Here is a 23,000-nt window from a genome sequence, read left to right on the forward strand (position 1 = left end):
GAGTACGGCGGTACTACATGTGTGGCACTTTTTTGCACCCTAAGTGCGCTAAGAGGCCCAAAGTCCAATGAGTACCTTTAGGATTTCACAGGTCATTTTGCGACATTTGGTTTCAAGACTACTCCTCACGGTTTAGGGCCCCTAAAATGCCAGGGCAGTATAGGAACCCCACAAATGACCCCATTTTAGAAAGAAGACACCCCAAGGTATTCCGTTAGGAGTATGGTGAGTTCATAGAAGATTTTATTTTTTGTCACAAGTTAGCGGAAAACGACACTTTGTGAAAAAAAACAATTAAAATCAATTTCCGCTAACTTGTGACAAAAAAAAAAAATCTTCTATGAACTCACCATCCTCCTAACGGAATACCTTGGGGTGTCTTCTTTCTAAAATGGGGTAATTTGTGGGGTTCCTATACTGTCCTGGCATTTTAGGGGCCCTAAAGCGTGAGGAGTAGTCTTGAAACGAAATTTCTCAAAATGACCTGTGAAATCCTAAAGGTACTCATTGAACTTTGGGCCCCTTAGCGCAGTTAGGGTGCAAAAAAGTGCCACACATGTGGTATCGCCGTACTCAGGAGAAGTAGTATAATGTGTTTTGGGGTGTATTTTTCCACATACCCATGCTGAGTGGGAGAAATATCTCTATAAATAGACAATTGTGTGTAAAAAAAATAAAACAATTGTCATTTACGGAGATATTTCTCCCACCCAGCATGGGTATGTGTAAAAATACACCCCAAAACACATTATACTACTTCTCCTGAGTACGGCAATACCACATGTGTGGCACTTTTTTGCAGCCTAACTGCGCTAAGGGGCCAAAAGTCCAATGAGCATCTTTAGGCTTTACAGGGGTGCTTACAATTAGGCACCCTCCAAAATGCCAGGACAGTGAACACACCCCACAAATGACCCCATTTTGGAAAGTAGACACTTCAAGGTATTCAGAGAGGAGCATAGTGAGTCCGTGGCAGATTTCATTTTTTTTTGTCGCAAGTTAGAAGAAATGGAAACTTTTTTTTTTCTTTTTTTTGTCAGAAAGTGTCATTTTCCGCTAACTTGTGACAAAAAATAAAATCTTCTATGAACTCACCATGCCTCTCACTGAATACTTTGGGATGTCTTCTTTCCAAAATGGGGTCATTTGGGGTGTATTTGTACTATCCTGGAATTTTAGCCCCTCATGAAACCTGACAGGTGCGCAGAAAAGTCAGAGATGCTTGAAAATGGGAAAATTCACTTTTGGCACCATAGTTTGTAAACGCTATAACTTTTACCCAATCCAATAAATATACACTGAATGGTTTTTTTTTTATCAAAGACATGTAGCAGGATAACTTTTGCGCTCAAATGTAAAGCAAATTTTACTTTATTTGAAAAATGTCAGCACAGCAAGTTAAAAAAGTCATTTTTTTGCCAAAATTCATGTCTTTTTTGATGAATATAATAAAAACTAAAACTCGCAGCAGCAATCAAATAGCAGCAAAAGAAAGCTGTATTAGTGACAAGAAAAGGAGGTAAAATTCATTTAGGTGGTAGGTTGTATGACCGAGCAATAAACAGTGAAAGCTGCAGTGGTCTGAATGGAGAAAAAGGCTCTGGTCCTTAAGGGGCGAAAAGACTGTGGTCCTCAAGTGGTTAAAATGTGTTAACAGTGGCCGTAAAAAAAAGTTGCCTAATAAAATCCAAAAATATGTCTTTTAACTAGGTTTAAAATCTGCATTAAAAAATGGTACACTTTCAAAGCAGTGTACCATGGAGAACCTTGACATACAATGTAAGTGTAGAATTTTCTGCTATGAGTCACATGTCAATCAGTCTATGAGATTTTTCAAGATAAGCAGAAGTATCATAGGAAAGAGAAAGCTTGGCTCCCTATTAAAAGCTGCAAATGACTCCCAAAGTGCTGCCTTAAAAAAGTTTTGTGATTGAACTGAAGCCTAGTTTCAACCAGACTGTGGATATATGTTGATATATGATATTGAAGGTGTGCTCTTTATATGTGTGATTAATATTTATGTTGCATAAAGTCAATGTAAGAAATATTACGTGATGTATGCCAGATTATATAACTTCAGGTTTTAATCAGGACAGTGACCTTCTGGACCGCCGGAAACACTGCTTTGGAATTCAGTCCGAGTCTGGGGAAGATTTGTATTTCTCTGTAGAGCTGGAGAATGAACTTACAACCTGGGAGAAAGCATTCCAGACAGCAACCTTTCTAGAAGTTGAAAGGATACAGGCAAGGAACTTATCATAGTATGGTATTGTGGTTTAATTTGGCACACCTAGACTATATACATTGGAAGCATGCCACCTAAAGTGTAGAAAAACCTTAAGAGCTTATTTTTGGTTGCCAACCACTACATAAGCAGGGGTACAAAGTAAGACTGCAGGATGATCTTTCTCAGACCTAATGCTGAGCATACACGGCCTCGATTATGCGCCGGATTAAGCCACTGGCTCTATCCCGGCGCATCCCCGCTCGTCCCCGCCAGCGCCTCTATCGATCCCCGCGGGCGCTCCTTATCTTCCGCTCGATTCCCTGCTATTGTCCGCCCGCGGGGATCGAGCATGGAATCTATCCGGCGGCTCATCGGACCTGTCGGATATTATCAAGCGAGCCATCAGCGGCTCGATTGATAAGGACAAAATGCTCCGTGTATGCCCAGCATAAGGGGATTCTGCAAGTCTCAGTGAATGTAGTTCTCACACTATAAAATAATACATGGAGTATAAAAGTGTTCTGAAACAAAACAGTAAAAGAAGAGGCACAGAAAATACATATAACAATTAAAATACGTTTTATGTATTTTGACACCCTCTTCCTTTCTTGAGTTCATTGGAAGGAAGAATACAATGGACGGCTGCAGGTAAGCAGATCTCAAAGTGAGAGTAATGCTGGGCATACATGGGTCGACCTGGAGGCTCGACTAGCTGCCTGATCGACTCCCACAGTGTCCCCGCCGCCGTCTGGATCGATTCCCGCTCGTCCCCGCGGGTGCTCCTTATCTTCCTCTCGATTCCCCGCTATTGTCCGCCCGCGGGGATCGAGCGGGGAATCTATCCGGCGGGTCATCGGACCTGTCGGATATTATCAATCGAGCCATCAGCTCGATTGATAAGGGAAAAATGACCCGTCTATGCCCAGCATAACGCCTGGTACACACCATACAATTTTCATTTCAGATCCTACTTTTGATCGAGGAAATGATCGGAACTGAGGAAAACTATACAGCCTGTTGATTGCCAGCAAGTGATCCCAAGCTCAAAACTGATCTGTTTCTCGACAGGAAGTAGAACAGACCTGCTGAAAATATTGATTAAAATACTGGCTATGTTTCCATGTGTATGCCCTTTGGATTCATTTCTATCAATATCCGATAGGAAAAATCTGTTCCTATCTATCCGATAGGAGAAATCTGTTCAGAATTTGAAATAAACACATAATGTACATGTGTACACTAGCTTTCTCCTACAGCTGATGGATGTCAGATCTCAGGCAAGGGTCACACTTGTCGGCTTTTTTTGTGCATTTTCTGCACAGAAAAACTAATTTCAACTAGGAACTCATGTTAATCAATGGGCTAGGTCGCACTTGGATGCAGATTTTGTGCGCAGAAAAACAAAATGGATATCTTGCGCAATTTGTCAGTTTTCTCTATACATTACATTTAGCTGCTGTAAGGCAGGGGTCAAACTTGTCTTTCAGTTTTCTGAAAAAGCGTAGAAAACTTGAAAGACAAGTGTGACCCCTGCCTGAATATTGATCTGATCACTCGCACTAATAGAATCTGAAGTAAAAATTGCATATGGTGTACCAGGCTTAATGCATGTATATGTCCAAAGACATGTGAACAGTCACTGAACAATAATGCTCCTTGTCTTTTTGGAGCCATACTATAATTTCCATAACGCAGTTACTATTACAAAAATCATAAAAGTTAACAAAAGGTTTACAAATACTGGACATATATTCTCACCATAAGTTACCTTAAAACTCATTAAAGGAAAATAAACTGAGAAGGATGTGGATTTTTCCTTTTAAAATAATACCAGTTGCCTGACTCTGCTGCTGATCCTGTGTCTCTAATACTTTTAGCCACAGCCCCTCAACAAACATGCAGAATGCAGATCAGGTGCTCTGACTGAAGTCAGACTGGATTAGCTGCATGCTTGTTTCAGGTGTGTGATTCAACCACTACTGTAGTTAGAGATCAGGAGGACTGCCAAGCAACTGGTATTGTTTAAACGGAAACATCCATATCCCTCTGTTAAGGTTCCCTTTAAAGGGACTTCGAGGAGTGACAAAAAATTAAAAGAATACACTTACCTGGGGCTACTTCCAGCTCAGGGTAGGCGGCGAGGTCCCGCGGCGTCCTCCTGGCTTGTCTCCATCAGCCTCCGCCGGCCCCCAGGTTTTGGTGACACCCGGGCCTGGTGTCGGCCGGCTCTTCCTAATTAATGACGCAATGCATCATCACACCGGCCGCTTCGCGTCATCACGCCGGCCGGCGTGACAGATCTGCGCATGCTAGCGTGGCCAGTGCCAGGTAGGGCTGTCTGCACCCACCTCCCAATATTAAAAACAAGCACTTACCGTAACGGCTATTGCGTTCTGCTACATGAGCATAACTTGGCAGCACCACATGGGAAAGTAGTGAAGCACGGGCCACCCCAAGCTTTGGAGCTCAGGGCTGGCTTACACGCAACACTCCAGAGTTCCAACACTCCAGAGATCATAAAACAATTCTTACTGCAGCATGGTGCATTCATGATATCCATAGGTATGGCGTTGCCTTCACCATTTTTGTTTTGTATATCCATTGCCATTTGCCAATAGGCCAGTTTTCAAGGCTATGGTATGTTGTGGCTCCCCTTTCTTGTGCCGCAGCGCCCCTCCCATTCCATGTGCAGCCCCATCTCCCATGTTTATCATCAATGTACAGGAGCCCCTTTAATTCATGAACAGCTCCCTTGAGCATCAATTTATCTTTTTTACGTGTTGCTCCCCATTTTCAGTCTCCTCTTTAGCAACCCAGCTTACATGTTCAGGTGCCTCTTGGGCTGCAGCCACCCCAAGACCTGGGACTTTGTGGCCTTTCCAGAAATATGGCCCTGTCAGTTTTAGCTCACATTTTGGGATTCTGAAGAACAATGAAAAATACTGGACAACTTAAGTGACCCTGAAAACAATGACTGAATTTAATAATACAAAAAATTGCTGCCAGATGGCAAATAATGGCAACATGTGTGTATGTGTGGCGCTCACGGTGTTAGTTTCAAAGCTCAGTAACTGTACATTATCAATAAAACATTATCAATAAAACATTATCAATAAAACATTAAAAGTCCATCAATAAGGTTAACATAAACAAATCTTCATCAGCTCGGATTGCAAATCTTCAGATGTATGGAGGCCACCACCAACACCCTTTGTGTGCCACTCACCGCAAGATGCAGACCAACCAATGGTCTATATACACATCGGGACCGTTCCCGGGTCGTCCCCCACCTCTCTGGCACCAAATAATAGACCGCTCCTCCTTTTACTCCGACCTTCCTCTTGGTTAACCTCAATAAAAAGCCTCATATAGTACAGTATTGCTTTAAAATATTTATTAGTAAAAAAACAGATTGCACTCACATGCTCCTCTAAAAATTTCGCTTAGAGTAATTTGTTTAAACGGGCTCTCCCCCGTATTGATGGCCAGGGCTGGCAGGCTCCGGATAAGCGTGTGGTCCCTCTCACCTCCGCCGCGCGCTCGGTGGGTGATGTGACCTTCCGTGCTCGCCGCCTCGCCACCGCCGGTGATGCTAACAGTCCTTCCGCATCAGACTCCGCCCAATCGATTTCGTCATAAATGACTCATCAGGGGCACGGAGTCTGATGCGCATAGCTTCCCTTAAGTATCCATATCACGTCACAATGGTCCGCCTCTCCTCCGCAGCCCGCTATTTCCGCCATCAGTAGGGCAAAAACCTTACACATATAACAGCCATTATATCCATATTTTCTACACAAAAAAACTAAACAGAGATCTGCTATCAATGGCTCCCTTTACAGCTAGAAATATATATTCAAAATTTAACACAATCTGCCCTTAAAAGGAATCTGCCCATAAAAATATCGCCCCTCACTCTCCAGCATATAAAATACAGTACAGTTTTAATACTAGCCCTTACACATCCAAGGCAACACTGCCTAAAAGTATAAACAGCTTCCCACATAGAAAACCAAACCCCCCCCCCCCAAAAAAAAAACACCTTTAGGCCTCTGTGCCGCTTCACTATATCCTGCGTGGACTCCCATCTCCCCACCAGGCCGCCCATATTGACAACACAGTTAACCCCTTGGTGACCCCCACTCCCTACCCCTCTACACCATGGCACAAAATACCTCCTCTCTCCCCTAGGTTAGATTGGGTTAGGACAACCTGATTTTAAGAAGGAGACTCCACACAGTAAGCTATGGGCCCCTGCCCTCTACAAACCATACTAAGTGAAGGATAAGCTAAAAAACCCGGTGAGATCAAAACTAGGAAAGAGAAAATTAGGAAAAGGTGAGGGGCCAGTACCCCCCTCAATGTGCAACCTGGGGCAGCATCAAGTGCATACACACATATCACACCCCTACTCCCCCAGGAAACACACCAAGTCAATATCTATATTGAGCCCCTCTGGTCTTAGGGTCCCCATCTTTTGGATCCACCTTGTTTCCTCCTGTGATACCTTCTTCACCCTATTACTTCCCCTCCAGTGGGGTACAATCTTTTGGAGGGCACAAAACGACAATTCCTTGGGGTTGCAGTCATGTTCCCTCCCAAAATGAGCCGATAGGCTATGGTTAGGGTACCCTTTTGTGATGTTGCGAACATGTTCCCCCATCCTTTCTTTTAGTGTTCTGGTGGTTCTCCCAATATACTGCCATCCGCACTTGCACCAAGCCAGGTATACCACAAATTTGTCATTACATGTAATGAATTCTTGAATTTTAAAACTCCTCCCATTACTGAATGAGATAACCCTATCAGCCTTTATCAGGGCAATAGGGGAGGTTGGGGTGGGGGGAATCGAGGATGGGGTGGGATAAGGAATAATAATCGGAGTCCTTTTAGACCATCTGAAAGAGGGTATGGGAGGGGATATAGGCAAGAAACTTATACTCATTACAATGTAGCAACCTACAACCGATATGATCCAATAAGGCAACACCGACAAATGGAACCTTTTTTAGACAGTGCACCCAGGTATGGGGAGAGGGAATGGAGACAGGAAGCAGTCGCCCACACCGGGTATCAGGCACAGTATGGAAAAAGAGAGCAAGACGAGGCACAAGGGGTGGGAAGAGGGGCAAAACGGATGAGGAACCTATAGGGGAGGGAGTGTTTAATATTAGTGGCACAGCACTGACCACTAAGGAGCTCACCATTTTAGATAAAGGCCTAAAGCATGCACCAAGGCAGGGTATGGATAAATTCTCCACTTATATAGACATTAACAAATTCGCTCGTAAACTCCACTTGAAGAAATATTTTGCGGGGCGTCCTATTAGGAATGGGGAAAATAAAAGGGAAACTAAGTATGTACACACTAATCTGCGCTCTAAGTCCACATTCAACCCACAGGATAGCAACTATAATGCCATTGAAGTATTCAAAAATATGGTTATAAAAGAAATGAATCTTATTCCTGAACAGAGGAATGGGTATGTAAGGGAGATAGCAAAGGATATGCTGGAGGGAAAGGGGTTGGTTGTGAGACCCGCTGACAAGGGAGGGGGGGTGGTAGTGCTTAGTAAAACCCAATACAAGGTTGAACTGGATCGTCTGGTGGGTGATAGAGAGGCCTACACCCCACTGAAAGGAGACCCAACTGGGAAGTATATGGCTGAATTGAGGAAATTACTTAGGGAAGGAATGGACAGGGGACTCATAACGGATGAGGAATTTAAGTATATAGTGCCAGATGTGCCCAGAATACCGATAATATACCAGGTGCCCAAGATTCACAAGGATAAAGCCCATCCCCCTGGTCGCCCTATAGTCAGCGGTATAGGGTCAGTGACCCATAGGCTGGGACAATATATAGATGAATACCTAAAGCCAATGGTGGCAGATTTGCCCTTTGCTCTGAGGGATACAAAACATATGCTACAAGTTGTACAGGGGGAAAGAATTGAAGAAGGGGAGTTGATGGTCACAATGGATGTGGCCTCCCTATATACAAACATTAAACATGACCTGGGGATTGAAGCAGTGTATTATTATTTTAGGAAAGAGGGGAAGATCAGGGATGAACAGAGGGAGTACATCCTGAGGCTTCTGCGCTTTGCACTAGAGAGGAATTACTTCTGGCATGATGGAAACTTCTATAGTCAGACGAAGGGATGCGCCATGGGGGCAAGCTATGCCCCAAGCCTGGCAAATTTATTTATGGGTAAATGGGAACAATCATTGATGGAGACAGAGAATCCACCCAGACTGTGGAGGCGTTTCATTGATGATTTGTTCTTTATATGGAGAGGAGGAAAAGTAGGACTAGATGAGTTCCTTGTGCATCTCAATAACAATGACCTAAGTATTTCCCTCACTATGGAAAGCAGCCCTGACACGATGCATTTTTTGGATTTGGAGATTATGAGGGTGGGAAACATGCTGGGCACGAAAAGTTTCTTTAAGGACACTGACAGAAATGGCTATATTGCAAGTGACAGTTGCCACCACCCGGCTTGGATCAGGGGAATACCGAGGGGCCAATTCCTAAGAATGAGAAGGAACTGCACGAATATTCAGGACTATCATGAACAGGCAGAAACCCTAAAAGGTAGATTTTTGGAAAAGGGCTATAGTGGTATTGAATTGGAGGATGAGATCAGGAGGATCGGTGCCCTGGACAGACTCACTCTGCTGGGTGATAAGGAAGTGGAGGATAAGAAAGGTGAGTTTGACTTAGCTTTCATCACGGGGTTTAATACCCAGTATAGAGAACTGCAAAATATTATTAGGAAACATTGGGGGATTTTGGAAACAGATATAACACTCAGAAATATCATCCCAAATAAACCCAAATTCATTTATAGAAGGGCCCAGAATCTGAAACAAATTCTTGCTCCCAGCTGTGTTGAACCCAAGAAGCCCCCTAAAATGCAGGGTTGGCAAACAGCTGGTTTTTTCCCATGTAGGGGGTGTAAAGCCTGTAGGGAAGCAAAGGGAGTAAAGGCTGATAGGGTTATCTCATTCAGTAATGGGAGGAGTTTTAAAATTCAAGAATTCATTACATGTAATGACAAATTTGTGGTATACCTGGCTTGGTGCAAGTGCGAATGGCAGTATATTGGGAGAACCACCAGAACACTAAAAGAAAGGATGGGGGAACATGTTCGCAACATCACAAAAGGGTACCCTAACCATAGCCTATCAGCTCATTTTGGGAGGGAACATGACTGCAACCCCAAGGAATTGTCGTTTTGTGCCCTCCAAAAGATTGTACCCCACTGGAGGGGAAGTAATAGGGTGAAGAAGGTATCACAGGAGGAAACAAGGTGGATCCAAAAGATGGGGACCCTAAGACCAGAGGGGCTCAATATAGATATTGACTTGGTGTGTTTCCTGGGGGAGTAGGGGTGTGATATGTGTGTATGCACTTGATGCTGCCCCAGGTTGCACATTGAGGGGGGTACTGGCCCCTCAACTTTTCCTAATTTTCTCTTTCCTAGTTTTGATCTCACCGGGTTTTTTAGCTTATCCTTCACTTAGTATGGTTTGTAGAGGGCAGGGGCCCATAGCTTACTGTGTGGAGTCTCCTTCTTAAAATCAGGTTGTCCTAACCCAATCTAACCTAGGGGAGAGAGGAGGTATTTTGTGCCATGGTGTAGAGGGGTAGGGAGTGGGGGTCACTAAGGGGTTAACTGTGTTGTCAATATGGGCGGCCTGGTGGGGAGATGGGAGTCCACGCAGGATATAGTGAAGCGGCACAGAGGCCTAAAGGTGTTTTTTTTTGGGGGGGGGGGGGGGGGGGGGGGTTTGGTTTTCTATGTGGGAAGCTGTTTATACTTTTAGGCAGTGTTGCCTTGGATGTGTAAGGGCTAGTATTAAAACTGTACTGTATTTTATATGCTGGAGAGTGAGGGGCGATATTTTTATGGGCAGATTCCTTTTAAGGGCAGATTGTGTTAAATTATGAATATATATTTCTAGCTGTAAAGGGAGCCATTGATAGCAGATCTCTGTTTAGTTTTTTTGTGTAGAAAATATGGATATAATGGCTGTTATATGTGTAAGGTTTTTGCCCTACTGATGGCGGAAATAGCGGGCTGCGGAGGGGAGGCGGACCATTGTGACGTGATATGGATACTTAAGGGAAGCTATGCGCATCAGACTCCGTGCCCCTGATGAGTCATTTATGACGAAATCGATTGGGCGGAGTCTGATGCGGAAGGACTGTTAGCATCACCGGCGGTGGCGAGGCGGCGAGCACGGAAGGTCACATCACCCACCGAGCACGCGGCGGAGGTGAGAGGGACCACACGCTTATCCGGAGCCTGCCAGCCCTGGCCATCAATACGGGGGAGAGCCCGTTTAAACAAATTACTCTAAGCGAAATTTTTAGAGGAGCATGTGAGTGCAATCTGTTTTTTTACTAATAAATATTTTAAAGCAATACTGTACTATATGAGGCTTTTTATTGAGGTTAACCAAGAGGAAGGTCGGAGTAAAAGGAGGAGCGGTCTATTATTTGGTGCCAGAGAGGTGGGGGACGACCCGGGAACGGTCCCGATGTGTATATAGACCATTGGTTGGTCTGCATCTTGCGGTGAGTGGCACACAAAGGGTGTTGGTGGTGGCCTCCATACATCTGAAGATTTGCAATCCGAGCTGATGAAGATTTGTTTATGTTAACCTTATTGATGGACTTTTAATGTTTTATTGATAATGTTTTATTGATAATGTTTTATTGATAATGTACAGTTACTGAGCTTTGAAACTAACACCGTGAGCGCCACCTCTTGATGAAATTTTGATATATTGTATAGAGGAGGCGAACAGGTGATTCTTTCTGAGACTTTTTTTGAAGGAAAATACACAGTTGCTGTGAGCGCTAACCTCTTATTGATTATTTATGTGTGTATGTGTGTTGGGGTTTTTTGCTGTATTTTTAATACAAACTGTCCTAATGCCCCCCGATGTTCTACAAAGTTTCCAGCTGGGGTATACCTTTGTCTATCAAGCCAATTATATACATTTTACACAAGCATGGCAAGATTTTTACAAAGCCTTTTTTCTTGTACTTTTGATCATGCTCACTGCAAATAACTCACATTGACCACAGGGTCTATGAAATGGAATCCTCCAGACTGCCACATAGAGCTCAGCTGTCATTCAACAGCTGAGTTTAGAGGCAATCTCGTCAGGACTGTGCTGCAAGGATATTGAAACCTGCACCCTGCCAGGGATGAGAGGCTCCAAACAGGGCTTAGATTTCAATCATCTGTCTCTGGAAAAGGATAATATAATTGTTTGGTGTTTCTCCCATCATCACAAAAGAAACTGAGAATAGTTGACAGATTTTTATAGCGGTACTTAAAATTCATGTTTTCAACACATCTATGTTGTTGCACTGATTGCTTATATAACACTTTGCAAGAAATGCATTAATTATTCTACTTGTGATTTTGTATTGAGATTTGAGAAACAAACTGTTAATAGACAGTTCGTAAGAATCAGTTAAGGTGGAACCATAGTCAAAATTTCCTCTCTTTCTCTCGTTCTCTCTCTCTCTCTCCAAAGTAGTAGCAGTGGAGTATTGCACCATGTTAGCCATCAGTAAGAGCAATACGTTTTGAATCTGGATGATACCATTCATTGGCTAACTTAGAAATAAAGATGTAAGCTTTCGGCTAATAAGCCTTCTTCAGACCTGTTCACCCATATAGCCTCTGAGGAAGCATTTGTTTAACACGAAACAGCTGTCAGGCTTGGTTTAACCCCCACTGTCAACCACTTGCTATTGTGCTTTCCGTGATTAAAAAGTGAAAGAGCACCCGCAGTGCCTTCTTGTTCTCTTCCTTTTGCTTCTTCAGACTTTGTTCCTGTATATTGTTAAGATGTTAGAACACACAATACTTTAATTACAACATTAGGAGGGTCTCACAGGATGCTAGCACATTTATGACAAATAGATAAGACCACTTGTCTGCTAAAACATTACATACCACAGATTTCAGGTGATGAGGAGACATCGTAAAACCAGAGCTCAAAAGTACTTGGGCAGATTACATACAGTATTTGCTAAAGTCTAAAAAGAGTTGAGGCATTTGAAAACCCATCTACCAGCACAAGAAATAAAAATAATTGTGGCATTTAATTCATCTTAACAGCATAAGAAATACAAAACATAATTGTGGCAAAGTCAGAAGAGGTCTTATTAGCCGAAAAAGTACTCCTTTACTTCTAAGTTAGCCAATAAATGGCATCACCCCGATTCAAAACTTCTTGCTCTCTCTCTCCAAGATATCATATCCAAATTCAGTCTACATAAACTCCAAAAAGACACTCATTTTAAACTTGGGATACTCAGAAAACACTAGTAGAATAATCAAAACATTCTGGCCCATATGCAATTGTTTTTCTCCTAGGAGTTATTTTCACACCTTGTCATAATATGGGCTCTATTCACAAACCTTCTCATAAATGATTTATTTATCACATTATTGATAAAAAATAACATTTCAGCACATTTACAAGCAAAATAATCACTAAAAGTAAGTTGTTCCTGATTAACTTCATTTCAATATTACTTTTCTTACCTTAATTATATTATATTTTTGTTCTTTGACTTTGACAGTACTTTTCCACCAACTTTTGTGTACTTTTTAAATCACAGAGTGCTGTAAAGTTATTTTAAAGAGACTATAAAAATTATCTTGCATATGGGCCTAGGTATCTTTCCATGGTTATCTCAAAAACAAATACAAATGTAATGTCATCTGGGGTAAAATCACAACTGTATGAGCAATAAAGAGAATGGTAATACAGTTTTTATTGTGTTTTATGTCAGAATGTTATTCTCCTTTAAAAATGAGTTTGCTGTACATTTTGTATTCTGGAGCAATTGTACATTTTATACGTACAGTATGCTTACACATGTATATTCAATTTTACAATTTGTGGCATTTGTGGTCCTTTAATTTTTACGACCATAATTTCAGAATAATGTTAGGTGGGGCTTTGTTAAGACTTTAGATTAAATAACATATTTATAATTTTCCATATCCACTTCATTGATGCTTTAAAAATGCAGGCAATTAATACTTTCTTTCTTTATAACTAAGCTTAGCCTCACACTTTTAGATATTGTTTCTGTAAGCACCAGTCATTTTTTAGTGTTCTTAAAGAAAATATTCATTAAATAAACACTGACATAAATATCTTGTGACATACTGAATTGGCAACACTATAGTTCTACTGCACAGACTCTCTAGTAATAGAAAATATAGACTTTAGGAAGCTTTAAAGAGAATCTGTATTGTTAAAATCACACAAAAGTAAACATACCAGTGCGTTAGGGGACATCTCCTATTACCCTCTGTCACAATTTCGCCGCTCCCTGCCGCATTAAAAGTGGTTAAAAACAGTTTTTAAAAGTTTGTTTATAAACAAACAAAATGGCCACCAAAACAGGAAGTAGGTTGATGTACAGTATGTCCACACATAGAAAATACATCCATACACAAGCAGGCTGTATACACCCTTCCTTTTGAATCTCAAGAGATCATTTGTGTGTTTCTTTCCCCCTGCATCTCTCATGCACTGAAGTTTCAGGCTGCTCTTTTCTTCCTGCAAACAGCTTTGCCCTTGTCTGTAATTCCTCACTATGTGAAATCCCAGCCAGCTCAGAGGACAATTTATCTAGCTTGTAAAAGATAAGAGAGAAGAGAGAAGCTGCTCTAATCTAAATAACACACAGGCAGTGTGCAGAGAGGGGCCTGGAAGGGGGAGTTCATAGCAGAACCACAACACTGAAGAACTTGGCAGCCTTCCAGACACAGGCTGACAAGTCTGACAAGAGAGAGATAAATTGATTTTATTACAGAGACTGTGATAGTACAAAGTGCTGCAGTAAGCCAGAGCACATTAGAATAGCTTTTGGAACTTGTAGGATGAAAAAAAACAGGATGCAATTTTTGTTACGGAGTCTCTTTAATAAACTTTCAGACTATGGAGTGCCCCTTCTTGTAAAATGTGGCTTGGCCACCAGAGATGAGTTTTAAGAGAGGGTTCTGAATAAAAGTTAATATCAAATTTCCAGTGCAGCCCCTTGCTAATTGTGGTGTTCATACATTAATAAAATATAAAAAAAATCTAGTTCAATGCTCATTTTGAGTATAATTTGTAAACATGTAAAATTAAAAGAGAGAAAAAAACTTTCAGAAAACTACTCCTTTAACTGTATCCTTTATATCATGCTCTGTGAATAATTCTGTATCCGTTACATTTGCAAACAAAAACATACGGATACTTTTATCTGGCTATATAGTTCTGTGATTGAGGATACTGATTGTGAATTATTTAAAAATGTCCACTGCTTTAGGAATACATAAGTATTTAGTAACATAGCCGGAAATTATTTTAATGCATTATTAAAGATTTCCCACAAGAATCTAAATTAGATTGTAAGGGCATTGGCTTAACGCTGATAATAGAAGGAAAAATTAATAGCGGTTTATCACTGTCAGGCTTCCTGTTAAAGGATATGTTTTAATGAAAGGAACAGCTGGCACGCATATGGAAAAAATAGTCTCCCAGTATGCCTCGATAGTAAAAATTAAAATTTTATTCTGGATAATTATATCCCATGCTGATTTTTCTATAAAGTACAGCGTTCAAAGAGAGTTCAAGAGTACAAATACAATAAATATAATGGTGTCCAGTCATCCTAAAATAATCACGCCAAAATTACATTTATATTCAAGCTGAGAATCATCTGACTAACAAAAGAGGGAAATCAAAGCCAAGTAACCCAATTAAGTCAACTGTTATAGAGTTATTAAAATATTATAAAAAAAATAAAATAAACAATTGTCATAAAGTTTATTGTAGTTAATGTTTCCTCAAACTCTAGCCAGTTCAGCCTTCAGTCGTTTTCACTTTATGCATCCAAGCAATGTTCACCTCCCATTCATTAGCCTATAACTTTATCACTACTTATCACAATGAACTGATCTATATCTTGTTTTTTCTGCCACCAATTAGGCTTTCTTTGGGGGGTACATTTTGCTAAGAGCTACCTTACTGTAAATGCATTTTAACAGTAAGAATAAGAAAAAAAATGAAAAAATGCATTATTTGTCAGTTTTCGGCCATTATAGTTTTGAAATAAAACATGCCTCCATAATTAAAACCCACGTATTGTATTTGCCCATTTGTCACAGTTATTTCACCGTTTAAATTATGTCCCTATCACAATGTATCGCGACAATATTTTATTTGTAAATAAAAGAGCATTTTTTCCATTTTGCATCCATCACTATTTACAAGCTTATAAAAAAAAATAGAGATAAATATTTCATCTTTACATAGATATTTAAAAAGTTTAGACCCTTAGGTAAATATTTATGTGTTGTTTTTTTTTATAGTAATGTTTTTTTTTGTTTTTTTATTAAACATTTTATGTGGGCATTTTTGGGAGGGTGGGATATAAATAGTGTTTTATTTGGGGAAATATTTGTGTATTGTAATGTTTTTTTACTTTTACTTGTAGTTTTACTTTTTGGCCACAAGATGGCAATCTTGAGTTTGTTTACATGATGTCACTCTAAGCGTACAATGTACGCTTAGAGGGACATAGCTTCAGAAAAAGCGTAGCTTCCGAGAAAAGCTGTCGCTTTTTCAGCGGGGGAGAGGAATCAGTGATCGGGCACCATAGCCTGATACATTGATTCCTGGGCTACCGAGTCCGCGGCCGGGAGCGCACGGACGCGCACGTGGCCTCCAGGACGTAGGTACTACGTCCTGGAGGCATAAATGGTTAAAGATGTTAGTGATTTCAATCAACATTAACCGCACTAGACTTATCTTAGAGTCCTTTTTGCAGTAAGACTTTAGGGTCTCAAATAGGTCTCAAATAGGTCTAAGAAACCCCTTACATATTCAGTATAACATTGATTAATGGTAGCAAACAATATCTAGCTTAGCCCTTCTCCCAGATAAGGCCACTTTTCAAGTAATTTTGCTTCCTGTATGCACTTCTACTCTTTATAATATAGCATATGTTTGACAACCATCACTTGGCATTCTCAATTGCATTAACCCATTAGGAACTTGAATAGAGTTATCTTCTTTTAGATAAGTGCACTGCTTTTAACCTCAGTCGGCAGAACTTGTAGTGCTGTAAATTATTGGAATGCTTTGATCTTTCTACAAGCAAAAAGTAAAGAAACTGAAAGCTGAAGTGCTGAATTATTACCTCACACTGCCCCCTAGTGACAAGTGCCCATAAATATACATTACATCTGTACTAATTAAAAGCAGGGAAATGCAACACATAAAAAAGTGCTAAAATAAATTGGCCTGGAGCACTTGCAAGCCTCTAAATAAATTGGCTGCTAAAGTGTTAATAGAAATAGTGATATTATAATTAGTGATGCACATAGAAAACAATATCAATCATTGAATTCAGTAAGCATAAATTAGGCAAACTGTAACGATCCGCTCAGCTGCCTGCGCAGGCAGGCAGCCTTTTGATCATTATTCAAGTCTGCATGCTGCAGGACTCTGGAAAGAAGACCTTCTGTCAGTTTTGCAGCTTGTGCTTGCTGAGGAATTTGCACACGTTGTCATGCAAATTGCCTGGCCACATTCATTGGAGGCGTGTACTATAAGTACTATGTGTGTCCCACAATGCTTCGCTGCTCATAGAGGTTTGTTCCTGCTGGACTCACCTGGAGTGTCAACCACTGCTATCTTAGTATAGTTAATTCTTGGGGAGTGCTCCTTGCATTCCTAGTTAGTGCAGTCAGTTTGTGTATAATTTGTACTGCCTATTCTGTCCTGTCTTGTCTGTCGCGATTGCGCTGTCACCAGCGGCGGTTGATAGCGAATCGCTCTGTCTTGTTTGGATCGCACTAGCCTCTAGCGGTAGCGGCTGTGGATCCTTCTGATCTAGTTCCTGGAGTGTAAGCTGGAGCAGCGGTTGCTACCAGCTACCTCATCTGATCTGTCTTGTTTAGATCGCACTAGCCGCTAGCGTTAGCGGCCGTGGATCTTTCTGATCTGTGTTCCTGCTTGGATCACACTTGCTCTGGCGGAAGAGCGGTGGATCCTTTCTGCCTAGTTCCTGTTTCTCGTTTGTCTGTCTTGTCTGATACGGGCGCTTGCTGTAGGCTCAATGAGGTAACCGTTAAGCAAGCGTTCACGTTCTTTGTTTCGTGTTTGTCTGTTGATGGTTAGTTAGGCGTGCTTGTCTCTATTGTGCTTATCACGTGGAGACCGCGCATAACCGCGTGCACTGTTGCGAATGAGTGCGGTGTTCGCGGTTAGCTAGCGTTTATTATTTTCCGTATCTTCTCATTGTATGATTTGCTGTGCCTTTGCTATCCTCGTATTCTGTTCTGATCTGCCTTGTGTCACTTCTGGCAATCGCCGTTCTTGGCGGTTGTGTTTCTGTTTCGCACCTGCTGTTGTGTGTGCGCGGTCGCGGGGTGGCGACTAGATTGGCGCACACACATACAACCTGTCCCTTTGCTCGTTCTCATTCGCAATCGCTTCTCTTGCGATTGCGTTCTGCGCTTCGCACAATTCCTGTCTGGCATTTGTGGAGGTACAGAGGATTGGTTCCTCTGCACTCCCCAGCGCCATCTGCCAACAGGAATTTCCCTCTACTGGTGCTTACACCAAAAGCTGGGTTCTAGTATCTTGACACGCTTGTGGAGGACCTCCGCAGTGTCAGCGCACATCTTTGTGCGCTGAACACGGAGATATCCCACAATCGTTACACAAACATTCATGTTTCATGATCTGTTTAAAGCAATTTTCAACGACATATCAGAAGCTGAAACGGGCAAAAGAAAATCATTTTACGCCCATGTTTTCAGAATAATTTTTTTTTAATGGTAAAAATCTTTACCAAACAAAATGTGCCTGATTTCTAAACAATCAGTAAAAACGTTTTCATTATACCTGCAGGTAAAGAGGATGTATTTAGCCAGTGTTGTTCCACTCTAATGCCACATCTTCCCAGGAGAGATTTTTCTCTCACACATTATTGCAAAGTAAATGCAGAGACCTCTATATTCTTGAAGAGTACATGGTTTGCCCATATCTAGACTTGCTTAGACATTGGTCTGAAGTTAATAAACACTGCTGGAGAGACTACCAACATTATATACATAATTAAGCTGTTTGCATCACCCTTAAGTCTAGTCTATGATCATATTTCATACTCTAGCAACATGAACAGGAATATTCACCATCAGTGTTTATTCTAGCCTATTTTAGCTATGCGTGCTAACAACCATTAATTATGTATTATGTATTTTCAGTGCAAAACCTATGCCTGTGTAATTGACAGCCATTTAATGGGCCTTACCATTGACTTTGGAATGGGATTCATCTGCTTTGATGCTGCAACCAAGGTAACATGTTTGAGTTTATACTAAATGGAATTAATGCTAAAATGAATTTATTTAAACCATTGCAGTCATATTGCACTTGTTTACAGTGAGGCTGATTATAAATATAGACCCTCTGCAGGATTTAGAGAGCAAATGGTGCCTAGTAAATCATCACATATTTATAAAGAAAGTAAATAAATTAAGTTTCATATGTACTGCATAGTTGGATACATTTTTTGAACAGTGTTTTTTCTTGCTGTAAAGTGGCTTTCAGCAAACCTTTTACTTTGGTACAATTCATTAAGAAATCCTAAGATAGAGCAGCATCAGAATAGAACACTTGCCTCTGTCTCTTGCCAGCATGGTTTCAGAAATCATGAAAAAAAGCATGGTTCACCCTGCCCAGAAAATATTAGTTGGCTACAGACTAAAGGTGGCTTTACACTATACAATTTTTTTTTTAATTTTGATTCTATTCTAGCATTCCAATCCAGTTTTCGAACAGAATATTCAAGGTATCACACATGTATGTTTGAGATTTCGGGATATAAGATCGTAAACTCTGAAAAAAATTGGTTGGTTACAAAAATCAAGAGAAAAAGTGAATAAATTAAGTTTGGTATGTACTGCATAGTTGCATACATTTTTTTCTGGTTGAATACAATTTTATAATCCATCACACACCATACAATTCTTGAAAAAATAGGTCTGAATTTTCCAACGTGTCCAATCTCAAAAAATCTGAAAAAAAAAAACATGAAATCCAATTGGATTTCTCAATATAAACAAACAAAAGCTTTCAATTTTTTTGGAACAACCGATCACATTTATCAAATTGGTGTAAAATTGTGTTTTTTGATTGTATTGTGTGTGGCCACCTTAAGAAATATGAGTTTAATTTTTTCAAACAGAAAACACAAGGTATAGATCATTTTGTTGTGATAGGTAGAGATAAAGTTATTGGGGAATGAATGGGAGCAGTGCTGAAATGTGAAAATTCCTCTCGTTCATAAGGTCTGAAATAGTGAATATATAAAATAGTTTGAGTATCAGTAAAATGTTTTTGTTTGTTGTAAATTAAAGTAGCATTACATTTTAAAGGTATAAAATGTATAAACTCTTAAGCAGAAGCATTATATAAAATGTATGTATGCAGGCAAAATGATTTTCATGACTTTAAATCCTATGTAGCAAAACTATATTTATTACCATAGATTCAGAAACATCTAAAGGTGTTAACGATATGTGAATGATTCCGTGACTACAACTTACACCATCCCTTCCTCTCACTGGTGAGCTTATAGCTCCTTTTTTGATGTTTTATTTCTCAGGCTATACTATGGAGGTATAAATTTTCTCAGCTTAAAGGTTCTTCAGATGACGGGAAGAGTAAAATCAAGTTTCTGTTCCAGAATCAGGATACAAAACAGATTGAAGCAAAGGTAAAAGCAAGGCTTCTTTTCTCCAGTAGAAAAAAAAAAACAGATACATATTGTAAACAGTCAGTCCAGGATTGTAATCTACCACTGCTTTGTGAGAAGCCAATATATTGTACGCTGGCACAACTTTCCTAAGATGATCGGTAGAAATAGTATTCATGGTTTTGCATTAAATGTATTTCTTTTAAAATTATTTTTGATTTGTTTTTGTTTTTAGAATTTGACTATGGTTATTTATATTTAGTTTAGGCTGTTTTATGAATAAGTAAGAAATTGTTTTTTATTGTGGAATGAACTTTTCTGTGTGATTGTTTATCTTTCTCCTACTTCTTCTTAAGATCTTTGTTGATTACTTAGGTTCTTTCTTTGTTGCAATACTGGGGCTTTGTTGTATTATGCTGGGCATACACGGGTCGATCCGGCGGCCGATTAGCCGCCGGATCGACGCCCACCGCGTCCCCGCTCGTCCGGGATTCCCGCTCGTCCCCGCCGGCGCATCTTATCACCTGCTCGATTCGCTGCTATTGTCCCCGTGGTGATCGGACACATCGGATATTATCAATCGAGCCATCAGGCTCGATTGATAATCCTCCCCTCGATGCCGTATATGCCCAGCATTATATGTATCATTTGATCTGGATACTGGTATACACTAGAACAAGACCAATAAAGAGCACGGAACATTACCTGTAATGATGCATGTCCAGTTAGTTCTGTCTGTTTAAATTATTATCGCCTCTCTGGTACCATGACAGCTGTCCCCTGATGCAAGGATCCAATATACTTTTAAGGGCTTTGCAATATTCACTTATGGCCACCATTCTTTCCATACTAATGCAATGTGAATGGAACAGTCACTTTGAGAACATGTGCCTATCAGGGCTAAAGAATGATGCGGTAATTAGACCTTGTCAGCTATCACAGTGCCAGGGAGGAGGTAAGCCTCGTACTTTCTTCCAACACGTTTGATATTCTGAGTGGAATTCTGCTTTTGAAAAATTAACCTCCTTGGTGGTATGATTATTTCCAGATTTTATTGTCCAAAAGCAGTGCAATTTTTTCACATGCTTTGAGACACTAAAAATCATACTGCTAGATAGATCTGCGGCAGCCCTGCACATTCCACACCTTCGATGGATCCAACTCGGGATTACCAATCTGAGCTGAGGTTTTCCGTTCCGAGCCTGACTCTGGATTACCGCTAAGGAGCTATCTGTACTTTCAAATCTTTATTCACTAAAAGTTACTAAGTAGACACTGGTCATCATTCCATATCACATTATTATTATTATTGATTTGACTTCTAGAAGGAGTTGCTTAAAGACAGCAGACATTTCCCCTTGCAGGAAATTGGCCATTTGGCACACTAGACAGGGTACAATTGTCTCCCTCCCCGTCTCATGAACAGAAAGGTCATAACCTACAGCCATTTGTTTTGTGGACACCAATAAGAGATTGATGGTTTACAAAGAAATAATGTTGTTTCTCAAAATAAGTTTGCAAAGGATATAGAAGTGTTCATCTCACTGGCCCAAACGTACTAAACCCATATAGCAAACCCTTTCAGTAATAGATTTTAGGGCTGTGTATCCACTTTATAAACATTATAGTGTTTATGTACAGCTTGGGTACAGGTTAGACTATTATCCTGGAAATCCAATCAGTGTTGTAATAATCCATACAGCAGTTCCCATTTAGATGTTGAAATTACCATCCATCCCTTTCTTAATGTAACTAGTAGTTAGCTTTAAGAATTCTACTGTGTATCACCTGGGAAAACTATTAAGGGGAGGTGGTGTGGCAAACCTGTAATATTATGCCATGTCTTGTACAGTTTGATGGTTGTAAACTGCATTATGTTTCTATTGTGTTGTGTTTGAATGTCAGCTGTAAGTGAGATCTTTTATTGGTAATGCTTTGGTATACAGTCACTACAGGGATGCATGCTATTGTCTGTAACCTTGTTTACTTATTCAAATAATGGCCTTAGATAAGAGGAGGACTAGCTGAGTTTTGCTGGGAACTTCTGTAACAAAAGGTCCATATTTATCATGTATCAATCCCTGCCAGGCGACAGAGCACTGACAATGCTGTATAGATGTATCATCAGCCCTCGGCCAGGGGAGCATCTGCTGCTGTGAATGGAGGTGGAGGTATGGTAATGGGTGGTAATGAGAATGGTAATGGGTGGCTTACAACAGAGCAGTTTCCTATGAGTAGGGGAGTAAGGAGAACAATGCTGTCCTGCAGTGTTCCTGTGCTGATCATTGCTCAAGATCTGACATGCTGGGTCTTTAGCAATCATTTGTGTGTGTTTGTTTTTCTGTCCTTTTGATGTTTGTATAGATGATTGTTATGCGACTGCACTTATCCGCATACACACTGAGCCTTTGCTGTACAGCCTGTGCACAAAGAAAATGGCAGTTACAAAATGTAATGTTGTGTCTTGGTGGATGAAGAGAGAGACAATAAAATTAGAGACCAGGCAAGAAGAGGATTAGACATCAGACCTGAAAGAAGTTTTTATCTGACAGCTCGTCAGATAATAAGAAATGGCATTTCTAGGCATTTCTTTGGATACAGGATATATTAAGAATGTTATTCTGCTCCTATGTCAACCATAGCAGTTATTTGACGTGTCACTACACTCAATGGTTTTGTTAAGTGTCTGGATAGGGCAATAAGGGTTACACACCTTTGTTAGGTTTTCATTGATCTCTGATCCTACTCTAGAAAGAATTGTATTCACTTTTTGTAGCCAATAAATGCATTACAAAGGACAGGAAGTGAGAGATAAACTCTACAACAAGAACACAGACAGCAGCAATGATATCACTTTTTTAAGGGAATATCTCTGTTTTTATGGCTGTCAGTGTTTCTGTTGTGAAAACGTCAAGTACTTTAGAAGTCAGGAAGTTGAGGGAAAAAATTAGTAACAATGGGCCT

General features: G+C 40.5%; 1 protein-coding gene and 1 long non-coding RNA gene across 10 annotated transcripts in view; one reads left to right on the plus strand and one right to left on the minus strand.

The window, feature by feature from the left end:
* The window catches only part of SNTG1 (syntrophin gamma 1), a 781,246-nt gene that overhangs the window by 740,466 nt on the left and 17,780 nt on the right, over positions 1-23,000 (plus strand). For 8 of the 9 annotated variants that reach the window (XM_068237369.1, XM_068237370.1, XM_068237368.1 and 5 more), the window contains 3 exons: positions 2,092-2,244; positions 18,544-18,636; positions 19,947-20,057. In XM_068237369.1, the coding sequence (XP_068093470.1) occupies positions 2,092-2,244; positions 18,544-18,636; positions 19,947-20,057 (357 nt within the window). The remainder of the gene's footprint in view (positions 1-2,091; positions 2,245-18,543; positions 18,637-19,946; positions 20,058-23,000) is intronic. The other variant, XM_068237377.1, reaches the window with a different exon arrangement.
* Positions 1-23,000, minus strand: part of LOC137518917 (uncharacterized) — a 185,390-nt gene that overhangs the window by 90,105 nt on the left and 72,285 nt on the right. The gene's annotated exons all lie outside the window — the stretch shown is intronic.

The sequence above is a fragment of the Hyperolius riggenbachi genome, chromosome 5 (genome assembly GCF_040937935.1).
Source record: "Hyperolius riggenbachi isolate aHypRig1 chromosome 5, aHypRig1.pri, whole genome shotgun sequence".
Lineage (NCBI taxonomy): Eukaryota > Metazoa > Chordata > Amphibia > Anura > Hyperoliidae > Hyperolius > Hyperolius riggenbachi.